Genomic DNA, 13,154 nt, shown 5'->3' with positions numbered 1-13,154 from the left:
ACAAGCAACACATTTTAATATTGGAAGAAAATTTAAAAGAAGTATTCTAAAATAAAATATTTAGTCAAAACTCACCTTTGGTCTCGGATTGCCGGTGAAAGGCACGGTAATTTTGATTTCTTCTCCGGCGATGACAGTAATATCTCTGAGGCTGAGATCGCTGGTAATTTTCGGCGCGTTGGGTGGAGCACAGGCGCGGATTGCATCTGAACTTTGTGACCATGGACCAGCGCCTGCTGCATTAACTGCCGAAACGCGGAACTCGTATTCGTGGTTTTCAATCAGTCCTGTAACTTTGTATGTCGTATCTGGAATGTAAGCGTGTGATGCCTTCGTCCATTTGTCCTCAGTGATCAGTCTCTTCTCGAGGATGTAACCGGTAATAGGCGACCCTCCATCGTGACGTGGTTTAGTCCAGGTGACAGTGATGGATGATTCAGTTGTTTCTACAGATCTCGGCGCACCCGGAGCACCTGGTGGATCGAATGGATGTCTCGCCCTAATCGGCTCCGTAGTTTGAGCAGGATCGGATTGGCCGTATTGGTTCTCGGCCATAACTCTGAACTCGTAACTTTTTCCAACAGTCAAGTTCTTTACTCGTAAGAACGGTGTCGTGACATAGCCGGATACCTTTGTCCAGTTTTGTGTGCGAGCTTCTCGTTTCTCCACAACGTAATTGGTAATTTCACCACCGCCATTATCTTTGGGCGGGTTCCAATACAAAGTGAGTGCTTCACCTTCAAATTCATCTGCACGCAAGTTTTCGGGTTTACCAGGTCTATCCAGGACGCGAACATTAATGGTGGCTGTATCGTAGCCAGATGGATTACGTAGTTGTAACCGATACTGTCCACCATCTGATCTCTTTGCATTTTTAACAACAAGTGAAGCGGAATCAGGTGTAATTTTCTGGAATATTCTTGAATCGCGTTCAACATCAAGTAAATTGTCATCTGCAAACCATGATGCTGTTGGTTGTGGGAATCCGATGTAAGGGACGTGGATAGAAAAGTCTTCACCCGCTCGTACCGTAATGTCTCGAACTCCGCCAAGATCCATAACAGGTTTGTTAGGTTGTTCGGCAATTTTGATATCGGCTGTTGGTTTGCTGGGTTCAGAATTACCGACGTCATTGACAGCAATGACTCTAAATTGATATTCTTCATTTTCTTTAAGTTTAGGTACTGTATGAATCAAGCTAGGTATAGGAACATCGTTAACATCCTTCCAGTCTTTATCACCCTTAGCCTTTTGTTGAATAATGTATCCCTTGATTTTAGCTCCACCATCACTCTTAGGAGGTCTCCACGATAATGTGACAGAGTCTTTAGTGATCCTGTCTGGTTTCGGCGCTTCAGGTGCGCTTGGCTTAAGTCGTTGTGTTTCCGCTGTAATAGGCTCAGTAGGTTTGCTGGGTTTACCTGGACCAGCCTCGTTAACTGCAATGACTCTAAACTCATAACGGTTTCCTTCGCGCAAGTCTTGAACCGTGTAGCACGTGTTGGGTGTCGGGTAATTATTAACCTTAACCCAATCACCACCACGTTCTCTCTTCTCAACATAGTATCCAGTAACTGGTTTACCACCGCAATTTGCTGGTGGCTCCCATTCAAGTGAACAACTATTAGAGCTATAACCAACTATCTTGGGCGTATCTGGTGCATCCGGAGGATCAAATGGTGATTTAGCGATAATAGGTTTGCTTTCTAGTGGTTCCGAGACACCATATAGGTTTTCAGCGCGAACTCTAAATACGTATTTCTTGCCTTCTGTTAAGTTTTTAACTGTAAAGGAACATTTTGGACAGAATCCAGCGACAGTTCGCCAGTCATTAACACCGAATTCAGCAACTTCAACAATGTAGCCAGTGATTTCACTACCACCGTCGTCAGAGGGTGGTTGCCAAGTTAGGCTTATAGCGTCATGAGTAACTGGTGTACAAACAAGTGGTCCTCTCGGTATTCCAGGTTTGTCAACAACAATAACTTCAATATCGGCTGAATCTTTGCCATGTTCATTTGAAGCAGTTATTGTGTATTTGCCAGCATCATCTCTAGTTGATTTTTCAATGCTAAGTTTAGTTTCTTCAGATTTTGTTTCTGCTGAGATTCTATGTGAGGGTACCAACGGTATAGATCCCTTATTCCAAGATATAGTTGGTGTAGGAGCACCAGAAATAGGAATGTTTATATTAATAGGTTCACCAGCCCTAACCTTAATTTTACGACCAATAAGGTGATCTAACCACAGCTTAGGTTTCTCCTTCATAGGTTTGGCAATAAATACATTAGATGGATCTGATGGTTGTCCTGGTCCAGCAAGATTTACCGCTGATACTCGATATTCATATTGGTGGCCTTCTTGCACTCTGTCATCCTGATATTCATTAAATCTAACTGGTTCCCTATTCATCTTTATCCAGCGACCTGTGGCCTTATCGCGTCTTTCAACATCATATCCAAGAATATTAGACCCTCCATTAGAAATAGGAGATGACCATTTAATTTTAATGTGATCTTTATCTGCAGATACCAATTCTGGCTTGCCTGGTTTTCCAGGAACTGTATATTGATTCTTTGCAATTATAGGTTTGTCAGTCACCAATGGCTCAGAACGACCCTGTAAGTTTTCTGCAAACACTCTAAATTCATACTTTGTACCTTCCGATAAACGTGGTACTGTAGCGTGATTGTATTTTGGATTTATATAAGTAACAGCCGGTACCCAGCCACCTCCATGAGTCAAATCACGTTTTTCAATAACATATCCAGTCAATTCACTACCACCATTATCTTTTGGTGGTTTCCATGACAATGTTACGGATTGGGCAGTTATTTCCTCATATTCAAATGGTGGCTGTGGAGGTCCCGGAACATCGAGAACTATTAAGTCAAAGCTGCCTTCATCAGATCCTGAGTCATTCTTTAGAGACAAGTGGTATTTTCCAGCGTCCGATCGCTTGCAGTTGACAGTATGAACAATTGTATGATGACCAACTGAAGTCACAGTTGTCCTTTCATTAGTAACCACTGGTTTACCATCACAGGTCCATTTGACTTCTGGGAATGGTTCTCCAATGAAGTCAACATCCACATGGAATATAAGGCCAGCCTTAATGCGGACTTCCTTAAGAGGAGTAATTATCTTTGGTGCAACAAATCTGTCCTTTGCCGTAATTATATCAGATGGTTCACTTGGTTCAGACTGACCTGCTTGATTAACTGCAATTACTCTAAACTCATAATCTTGACCTTCGATAAGATCTGGTATTGTAGCTTTAGTCTGGCTAGATGGTACGTTGGCTGCGTTGATCCAGTATGGACTACCTTTTTCTTTCTTTTGAACGATGTATCCTGTTATAGGAGCACCGCCATCAGATTTAGGTGCAGTCCATTTCAAGTCAACATGGTTCTTACTCCAGTCTGTAGCTTCAGGTTTGCCCGGTGCTGACGGTTCATCAAATTCATTCTTGGCTACAATAGCGCGATCAAGTTCAAGAGGTTCAGATTGTCCGATCGCATTTACTGCGCTCACTCTAAATAGATATTCTTTCATGTGAATAAGTCTCGTAACTTGGTGCGATAAGAACGTGCTCATACCAGCATCGGACCATGTGCCTCTGCTTAGATCCATTTTTTCAATCACATAATGCAAAATTGGCGATCCACCGTCGTCTAATGGTACCTTCCAAGATAATGAGCAGGATTCTTTAGTGACATCAGAAACTACTAGTGGCTTTTCTGGCCTTGAAGGTTTATCAAGGACTGTAACTTGCGCACTGGCAGAGCAAACTCCAAGATCATTCTTAAGAGTCAGCTTATAAATACCTCCGTCAGCACGTACAGAGAATGGTATATCAAGAATGACCCTGTTGTGTAAGACTTGAATGTCAATTCTGTCAGATGGATGTACCAGTTTCCCATTAATTTGCCATTCTGCGGTCGGTTTCGGAGATGCTTCTATCGGGATTTCGTATTGTATTCTTTGACCAGCTTTGACTGTTTTATCAGCAAGCAGCATTTTGTCAAAGGATGGCGCACAGAATCTAGCTTTAGCTACTTGTGGTGTTGAGGCGTCAGATGGTTCACCGTTACCAGCTTTATTAACTGCAATGACCCTAAATTCATATTCTTCTCCTTCCTGAAGGCCAGGAATAGTTGCTGTTGTCTGGTTACCTGGAACTGTAGCAGCTACTTGCCATGGCCCATATTTCTTTCGAGCTTCGATTACATAACCCGTAATCGGTGATCCTCCGTCCTTCTTTGGCGGAACCCATTCTATGTCCATATGATCCTTATCCCAATCCTTAACAACTGGGGTGCCAGGTTTATCTGGAGTTCCATATGGGTCTTTGGCCGTAATTGGTTCTGATCCTACGAGTGGTTGTGATTCACCGTGTCTATTGACAGCTCGTACGCGGAAGTTGTAATCATGGCCTTCAATCAAATGATCAATACGAATGTTGCAACCCTGTACCTCCCCTGCCGGAACCCAGCGAAGATTCTCTTGGTCCATCTTCTCGACCACATAGTGAGTAATTTCACTACCACCATCATCTTTAGGTGGCCTCCATCTAAGTGTACAACCAGATTTGGTAATATCGTCCACTCTTAGTGGACCTTCCGGTGGTAAGGGTACATCCATTACTACAATCTTAACAGTTGCTGAATCAGTTCCATTAATATTTTTCGCTTTAAGGGTGTAGGTTCCAGTATCGGCGCGTTTAGCGTCAATTACCCTTATCTTTGTAGAGTGGGCATCATTGACCACTTTAATCCTGTCGGTGTTAAGAACCATATTTTCTCCGTGGAGCCATTCCTTGGTAGGTGTGGGTTCACCCGCAACTGGTACATCAAGCTCGAAGTTTTGACCCACCTTGATTTTAATATCAAACATGAAGTTTCTGTCGATCTTAGGCGCCAGGTTCTTTGGTCTGGCAACGTGTGGAGCAGTACTATCGCTAGGAACACCTTTTCCAGCTTTATTAACAGCGCGTACACGGAATTCGTACGTGTTGCCCTCGATGAGATCAGGTACTTTGCCTGATGTAACATCACCTTCGATCTGAAAATAGATACGGTTTAATTTGTTTGACTATAGAAAGTTAATTTAAAGCATAATGTCATTTAAATCTATAAATCGAAAAGTTAAGAAAATTTTGGGAAGAAATTTAAATAACCTGTGCACATTCTTCCCAGTCTGGCGCAAATCTGTCTTTCTTTTCGATGACATATCCTGTGATGGGTGCTCCACCATCTGAGTCAGGTCGGGTCCATTCCAGTTCAACGAAGTCTTTGTCGAAGTCCTTAATCCTTGGGGTACCAGGCTTGCTAGCCACATCGAACGGATTCTTAGCTTCAGTTGCGTGAGGTGTGGTTAGTGGCTCCGATTTTCCTTGTCTATTAACCGCCCGAACTCTAAACTTGTATTTGTGACCAGGTGTTAAACCGTCAACTGCTAGATTAGTTTGAGGACCGTCAGTCTCTCCTGCTTGGACCCAGCGACCTGTAGCTTCGTCCATACGTTCTACTACGTACTTCTCAATAGGCTGTCCACCGTCGTCCGCTGGAGGGTTCCATGATAGCTTAGCACCGTTAGCGTGAACATCGGAAACCTAAAACAATATCAATATTTATATGTTTACTTCACTTCTTGTACTTTATATTTAACGTTATAGTATAAAATGTCAACAATATGCAAATATAAAAAAATTTAACTGACCTTAAGCGGTCCTCCCGGTGGGCTCGGCACGCTAAGTACTATAACTTCAACTTCAGCAACATCTTTACCATTAACGTTCTCGGCGGTGATAGTATATCGGCCGCTATCGGCCCTAGTGGCTGCTTTGCAAGCAATTTTAGAGTTGTAGTCAGAATGTTGCACCTTCATGTCTCCGGAAGACTTCACTTCACGTTTACCCAGGAACCATTTCGTTTCAGGCATCGGTTCACCAGAAACCTTCAAGAAAAAATTTCTTCTTTAAAAATATTTAAAATATAAAAAAATACTTATTATTTTTATTAGTTTCTTTGGTAAAAAAAAGTGTCTATGTATATACTTTCATATGAATGTATTCGCAATAGTGAGACAATTTAGCGCTCTTTTACTATGCACAGATAGAACCATGTACGTAGACAATTCGGAGAGCAAATAATACCTAAAAATATAATTAAAAATAATTAAAAAGCGGCCTCACCTTGACATCAAAGCCAAACTTCTGTCCGACCTTGATTTTGATATCAATGAGATTAGTTCTGTCGATCTTTGGTGCCATGTTTCGAGGCTTAGCAACGATAGGATGTGTACTATCACTGGGAACACCAGGGCCGGCTTTGTTCACAGCACGCACGCTACAACCACAAAAAAATATATAACTTAGTGTTTTAGGTAACATATCTTTAACACAGGCAATGGAGTCGAATGTATTGAAAAGCCAAATAGAAAATATTGCAACAGCCTTTATCTTTATATCAATGTTTAAAAATAAAACAAAAACAATTCATACCGGAATTCATAAGTCTGTCCTTCCACAAGGTCCGGTACGGTGCAAGATGTCTTATCAGCTGGTACTTCGAGTGCCTTCTCCCAGTTACCGAACTTGTCTTTTTTCTCCACGATGTATCCTTCAATGGGAGCACCGCCGTCCTCTTTGGGCGGGGTCCATTTGAGGTCAACGTGATCCTTATCCCAGTCTGTAACTGATGGCGTTCCTGGTGCCCCTGTTTTAAATCATGCAGGCATTATTGGAGTTTACCATACTGTTATAGTAATTTGGTGCTGTTTAATATTATTTTGCTTAAGTCATTAAATAAAAATAAATGTTATACAAAAACTATTGAAAAATATTTAGTTCTATACTCATAATCATGTTCTTATATAAGATAACCGAAATATCAACTCACCGGGTTCGTCGAAGGGATTCTTAGCTACAATAGCCTCCTCAGATACGAGCGGTTCGCTCTCTCCCTCCGAGTTGACAGCGCACACGCGGAACTTGTATTCCTTGCCGGGGGTTAGACCGGTGACTTCGCATTCTGGATAGAAAATTTAAGTTTTTTTTTTAGATTTTCATTTTTATTTTATTTCCACTTTATAGTCATTTATTATATTGAGTGATATTAATAAGTAAAAAAATACCAAGAGTGTAAATTAATTTTGTTATTTTAACAAAAATATCCCTTATTTTTAAATCAAAATGTACTATGTTGCTATTTTTTTCATAAAGCTGCCTCAAAGTTGGTGAATAAAAAGCCAAATGATTATCAAATAAATCAGTCGCAGACAAATTTAAATCCAAGAGTTAAATTATTATACATAGTTTAATATAAACTCACTAGGCTCATCGGAGCGTGCACATGGCACCCAACAGCCTGTCTCCGTGTCCATTTTTTCCACTTGGTAATATTCCACAGGAGTACCACCATCGTCCTTGGGACGCTTCCATTTCAGCGTACAGCCGTCCTTATGTACATCTGATATCTAAAAAGGAAATATATGGGATTATAAAAAGATATAGCTTTCATAACAACAAATAAGGCTTTGGTTCGCAGAAAGTGTTGGTCTTACAAACTATTTGTATATAAAGTATGTAAATCACGAAAGTAACATCATGTAGAAAGTCAGTACCTGCATGGGACCTTCGGGTTTAGAGGGTTTGTCTGTGACAATCACATTGATGGTGACGGTATCTTTGCCGCTTGAGTTAACAGCTGTCACCGTGTATTCCCCAGAATCATCTCGTCTAACTGGTCTTATAGCCAGCTTAGTAAAGTAATCAGGGCTATCAATCGTCACTGCCTTTGACGGACGCAATGGCATGTTCTGATATCTAAAAATATATAGATTTTGTTTAGTAATAAGAGTTGGGATATAGAAACTCAAAATACGAACTCTCTCTTCTACATCAGAATATTTAATTACCTCCATTCAACTGCCGGAGCAGGTTCGCCAGTAATAGCTGCCTCTAGTTTGAGCGAGGACCCAGCAGATAATGTGACATCCCTAAGGTGACGTCTGTCTATCTTAGGGGCCAAGAATCGTGGCTTAGCCACAAAGTTCTTACTTGCGTCCGAAGGTTTACTTTGTCCAGCTTTATTCACAGCAATCACACGGAATTGGTACTCATTACCTTCGATTAATCTAAAATGATAAGGAATATTGGTAAGTTATACAATGTAAAGTATAATGCAAAATAATAAAATGGTTTTGACACAAACATAATATCAATATAGTCTTACCCATTAACAGTTGCAGAAGGTGTGGGGGTGTGTGTCTCCACTGCCTTTTCCCACAAAGGACTGTATTTGTCTTTCCTTTCAATAATATAACCAATGATAGGAGAGCCACCATCTGATACTGGGGGCTCCCATTTGAGGTCTACGTGCGTAGCCGACCAATCGTCTGGGACTGGGGCTGAAGGAGCTTCAGGTACGGCTATAAATATATCAGAATATTAAGAAGTGTTGTTTTTTTAAAACCTAAATGTTTGCTTTCATAATGCTTACTGAATGGATCTTTAGCCACAATAGAACCGAAGGTCTCCAAGGGTTCTGATTCGCCTTCCTTGTTGATAGCTTTCACTCGGAATTTATATTCGTGACCAGGGATTAGACCATCCACCTAGTAAAATTTCCATTAAACAAATATTAAAAATATCATAACGTACACATATGTATGTAATAATTATCAGATCAAACATTTCGATAAAATATTGTGATATTTAAAATGTTCTTGTTCAATGAACCATAAATTCTATTACATTTGCCATGTAAATGTTTTTAAATTTTATTCTCACCTCCATTTCAGGCACATTGCCTATTGTTTTGCCAACAGGCACCCAAGTTCCTGTCTCCGTGTCATACTTCTCAACCTGGTAGCAATCGATGGGTTCGCCACCATCATCTTTAGGTCTCTTCCATTTAAGTGTACATCCATCCTTGTGGATATCAGAGACCTCTAGCGGACCTTCAGGCTTTTCTGGTTTAGCTAAAAATCGAATAATTTTTTTGTATAAATAAATATCTCCTAATATTAATTAATTATTTACACCTAAAATACTTAGGAAAATCTTGAACTAATAATATTTAATTCAATGGTAACTCACAAGTGACTGTAATATCCAGTTCCGCAGTATCACTGCCGTATTTGTTGATGGCCTGAATTTTGTATATTCCAGAGTCCTTACGTCGAGGACTTGAATGTTGGTACTTGCTGAGGTATGGCACATTCACCACTGAAAACAAAATATGAATTAGTTCATCATTAATGCTTTAGGACAATGTGATGTTATAAAAAATAAAATAAAATACTAACACTTGAGTCCGCCGCCACTAGTAACGCTCTTGCCGTTAAGCGACCAAGTTACTTCAGGAGCAGGTTCACCACTAACTTTAACATCGAGGGCGATAGGTTCTCCCTCACGAACCTTGATAGGTCGAAGGTTGCGACGATCAATCTTTGGAGCCACTGGGAAAGAAAATTTATTGATAGAAAAATGTTGAATAAATCACAGAGAAAACAATAAGTAATTTTACTCACATCTCCTTGGCTTGCAAGTAACTGACTTGCTAGCGTCACTAGGTTCACCGGGCCCTGCTTCGTTTACAGCCTTCACTCTAAATTCATACTCCGTACCCTCATCCAGGTTTGGTACTGTGGCTTTATCATTGTCGTTTGGACCAACCTACAAAAATTTTTATATTATACTTTGTGAGTGATATTATGAGTTACATATATACAAACATAGTAATCAGTGAGAAAATTTAAATAATTTTTATTTACTTTTTAACAATAACACGTCAAAAACTTTTTTTAAGCTTAGTTTGATATTTTTCTTACCTCACAGGCTTTAACCCACTTGGTGGACCCAACTTCTCTCTTTTCAATAATGTATCCTGTGATGGGTGCACCGCCATCCTTGATGGGTTTGGACCATTTGAGATCCACGTGATCCTTATCCCAGTCCAGGACTTCTGGTGTTCCAGGTTTCCCGGGCTCATCTGGTGATTAGTGACAATTGTTAATTTTTATAAAACTAATTTTAATACAAAATATTTGGGACAATCTACAAATTTCAGTGAAACTTCTAGCACGTATTTTTTACGTGATAAAAAGTCTTTGAAAAATATGTTAAAATGAAAATAACCATATATATAATAGTAATAGACAACTTACCGAACGGATTTTTGGCAATAATTGAGTGATCACCCTCCAATGGCTCAGAAACACCTTCATTATTAACTGCGGATACTCTGAATTTGTATTCATGGCCAGGAACAAGATTCTCTATCTCGGCTTTAGGATCCTTGGTCTTGAGTGCTGGAAGCCATCTTCCGGTTTCTGTGTCTAACTTCTCTACAAGGTAATGGTCAATAGGAGCACCACCGTCGTCTAGCGGTGGGTTCCATTTCAGGGTGCAACCTTCTTTGTGCACATCAGATATCTATAGAAAAAAAAATTATGACAATGAAGACATATCTAAAAATTTCTTCTAGAGCAAAAAAATGCATAATGTCTACATACCTTCAAAGGCCCCTCTGGCTTATCGGGCACGTCTAAAACGTTAATTGTAATAGTGGCTTCATCTTTGCCGCTGCTGTTTTCAGCCTTCAGCACATAAGTTCCACTATGCTTGCGGCTAGCGACCACCACTGATAGCTTCGTTCTATAGTCTTCTACATCAACAGAAAGGTCCTCCCGAGTGGAAAGACGCTCTTTGTTGTGGAACCTGGAGCGAAGTACCCAAATTAAATGGAATGTTTCTATTCTTTCAATGGTATTGTTGTTTTAATTATGTATGTAAAAACAGCCATCAAAATTTAATATAAATAAAAATTACAGTTATAAAAGTTGTACTTAAAATTTGTACAGATCGAATCACTAAATATTTTAGAAAATAATATAAAACGGGAAAGGCTTTTATGAATTGGGGTGGCAGTAACACTACCATGTTAAAATATACGTACCAAGTCTTGGCTGGTGGCGGTTCTCCGGACACCTTAACGTCAAGCCGAATGTTCTGGCCAGCCTTCAGAGTCAGATCACGCATGTTGGTGCGGTCGATCTTCGGCGGAGCTAATTAAAATAAAAATTTTGTTAAATATTGCCGCATCAAGGCGAAAGTTTTTTTACTCTGCCTGGTTTTTTTACTTTTTAAATACTAAAAATTCTGGTTGTCACATTATTTTGAATAAATTCCTATAAATACAATATTATCATCCCGACCTGATAAAAACTTACCAAATCTATCTTTAGCTAACAGACTCTCAGAAGCTGCAGAAGGTTTTCCTGGGCCAGCCTTATTGACTGCCTTTACTCGGAACTGATAGGTCTTTCCTTCTATCAAATCTGGAATACGTGCCTCAGTTTTGTTTCCGGGAACCTTGAGAAATATCAATTTAAAGTTTTAATATACTATCGAAGATTTTATATCATTAAACCGCTTATAAACGAACGTTTCTTTTTAACAAAATTAAGTCTTAAAGTTATTGCAAGCCTCGTACACTGATAATACTCACTTCCGCTGCTTTAACCCATTTTCCAGTATCGCGATCCTTCTTCTCAACGATATAAGCAGTAATAGGTGCCCCACCATCATTAGGAGGTTTCTCCCACTTAAGGTCTACGTGGTTAGCGCTCCAATCCTTGAATTCAGGCTTACCAGGTGGATCAGGTTCACCTGAAAGCATACATTAGAATGTGAATATATCTTTATAAATTTTTTATTCAGAAATTTACATTGGAGTATGTCTTAATTTAATTGTATGGTTGTGAGCACTTTAAAATTAAAAGAATACATAAATAGGTAAAATGGAAAATGATAAGCTTACCATATGGATTCTTAGCTGTTGTAGCAGTTTCAGTCACCAAAGGCTCACTCTCGCCTTCAGGATTAACAGCCTTGACTCTAAACATATAGTCCTTGCCCTCATTTAATCCAGTGACATCCGCTTCTGGTGTCTTGGTAGTGCAGACAGGCACCCATCTACCAGAGTCTGTATCCATTCGTTCCACCACATAGCTCTCAACTGGTTCACCACCATCGTCTTCTGGTGGCTCCCATTTCAATTTACAGCCGTCAGCTTTGACGTCGGATACCTAAATAATTATAAACATCATTAAATGGCTTTGAATGTTTTATAATTCTAATAAATTTATTAAAAAAGTACCTCAAATCAAAACTAACCTTCAGAGGTCCTTTAGGCTTAGCCGGTTTACTGACGACTGTTATATCAATCTCAACAGTATCAGTTCCGGAGTCATTCTTTGCCGTAACGACGTATTTACCGCCATCATCTCTTGTACACTTTTGTAGTACAAATGAAGTGTGGTAATCAACGTTCTCGATCTTAAGACGTTCATGAGACTTGAGAGTCTGATCCTTAAAGGTCCATGTGATGGTTGGTTCGGGTTCACCCTTGACATCAGCTTCCAATTTGAGAACGGAGCCCACCTTGACTTTGCGACTTTGTAAGTATTTGCGATCGATTTTAGGTGCCACTGTAATCACAATGAAAAGAATTACAACCTTAACAATAAGAAAAAAACTGTAATTGTCTTGAAACTTTCATATATTTGAAGAAAATTGTTATTTCTAAATAATTTAAAATAATAATAATAATTAGGTATTATCAGAAAAAAAAGTATTAAAAATACATGTAAACCAGTCTGTTAATAATAAAAACTAAACTAAAAAATAATCTAAATATTTGAGTTTATCCTGAAAGCAGTTTTTAATACAAAGACCATATTCAAAACCTATATTTTAAGTCGATTAAAATTTTCATAGACTACTCACAAAATCTGGGTTTAGCAATTACGTTCTTGCTAGGTTCACTAGGCTCACTCTGACCAGCTTTGTTAAGAGCTATCACTCTAAACTGGTACTCGTGTCCTTCCTCAACGTCTTCAACGCGTCCGACTGGCCGCTCGCCGGAAGTACGGAGACAGTCCTGCCAGGTTCTAGAAGAAAATGAGGGTATTTTTTAAATGTATGATCGTAACTCAGCTGATATAGCTTCGTAGTTATTGTATTTGAAAAAGAGTGAAGAATTTGTAGTTTATAAAGTGATTGACTTTCTTTTTAAACTAAATCTTATTATTTTATGAAGTACAAAATGTTAAGCAACGTAATTTTAGTAAAAAAATCTATTTTC

The 13,154-nt window shown here is 39.4% G+C and overlaps 1 protein-coding gene across 2 annotated transcripts in view; it reads right to left on the bottom strand.

Moving 5' to 3' along the window:
- Positions 1-13,154, bottom strand: part of LOC116776052 (twitchin) — a 74,144-nt gene that overhangs the window by 16,655 nt on the left and 44,335 nt on the right. For both annotated transcript variants that reach the window (XM_061524228.1, XM_061524226.1), the window contains 24 exons: positions 12,797-12,960; positions 12,185-12,498; positions 11,829-12,096; positions 11,517-11,677; positions 11,239-11,380; positions 10,965-11,073; positions 10,522-10,726; positions 10,174-10,441; positions 9,838-9,998; positions 9,538-9,682; positions 9,313-9,465; positions 9,104-9,232; positions 8,795-8,985; positions 8,505-8,619; positions 8,238-8,433; positions 7,921-8,139; positions 7,627-7,828; positions 7,335-7,479; positions 6,903-7,034; positions 6,506-6,719; positions 6,197-6,350; positions 5,722-5,958; positions 5,180-5,614; positions 76-5,064 (listed from right to left, as the gene is read on the bottom strand). In XM_061524228.1, coding sequence (XP_061380212.1) covers positions 76-5,064; positions 5,180-5,614; positions 5,722-5,958; positions 6,197-6,350; positions 6,506-6,719; positions 6,903-7,034; positions 7,335-7,479; positions 7,627-7,828; positions 7,921-8,139; positions 8,238-8,433; positions 8,505-8,619; positions 8,795-8,985; positions 9,104-9,232; positions 9,313-9,465; positions 9,538-9,682; positions 9,838-9,998; positions 10,174-10,441; positions 10,522-10,726; positions 10,965-11,073; positions 11,239-11,380; positions 11,517-11,677; positions 11,829-12,096; positions 12,185-12,498; positions 12,797-12,960 — 9,448 coding nt within the window. The remainder of the gene's footprint in view (positions 1-75; positions 5,065-5,179; positions 5,615-5,721; positions 5,959-6,196; positions 6,351-6,505; positions 6,720-6,902; positions 7,035-7,334; positions 7,480-7,626; positions 7,829-7,920; positions 8,140-8,237; positions 8,434-8,504; positions 8,620-8,794; positions 8,986-9,103; positions 9,233-9,312; positions 9,466-9,537; positions 9,683-9,837; positions 9,999-10,173; positions 10,442-10,521; positions 10,727-10,964; positions 11,074-11,238; positions 11,381-11,516; positions 11,678-11,828; positions 12,097-12,184; positions 12,499-12,796; positions 12,961-13,154) is intronic.

The sequence above is a fragment of the Danaus plexippus genome, chromosome 24 (genome assembly GCF_018135715.1).
Source record: "Danaus plexippus chromosome 24, MEX_DaPlex, whole genome shotgun sequence".
NCBI lineage: Eukaryota > Metazoa > Arthropoda > Insecta > Lepidoptera > Nymphalidae > Danaus > Danaus plexippus.
The sequence above is the reverse complement of the archived record's forward strand: the minus strand, read 5'-3'. Positions and strand labels throughout refer to the sequence as shown.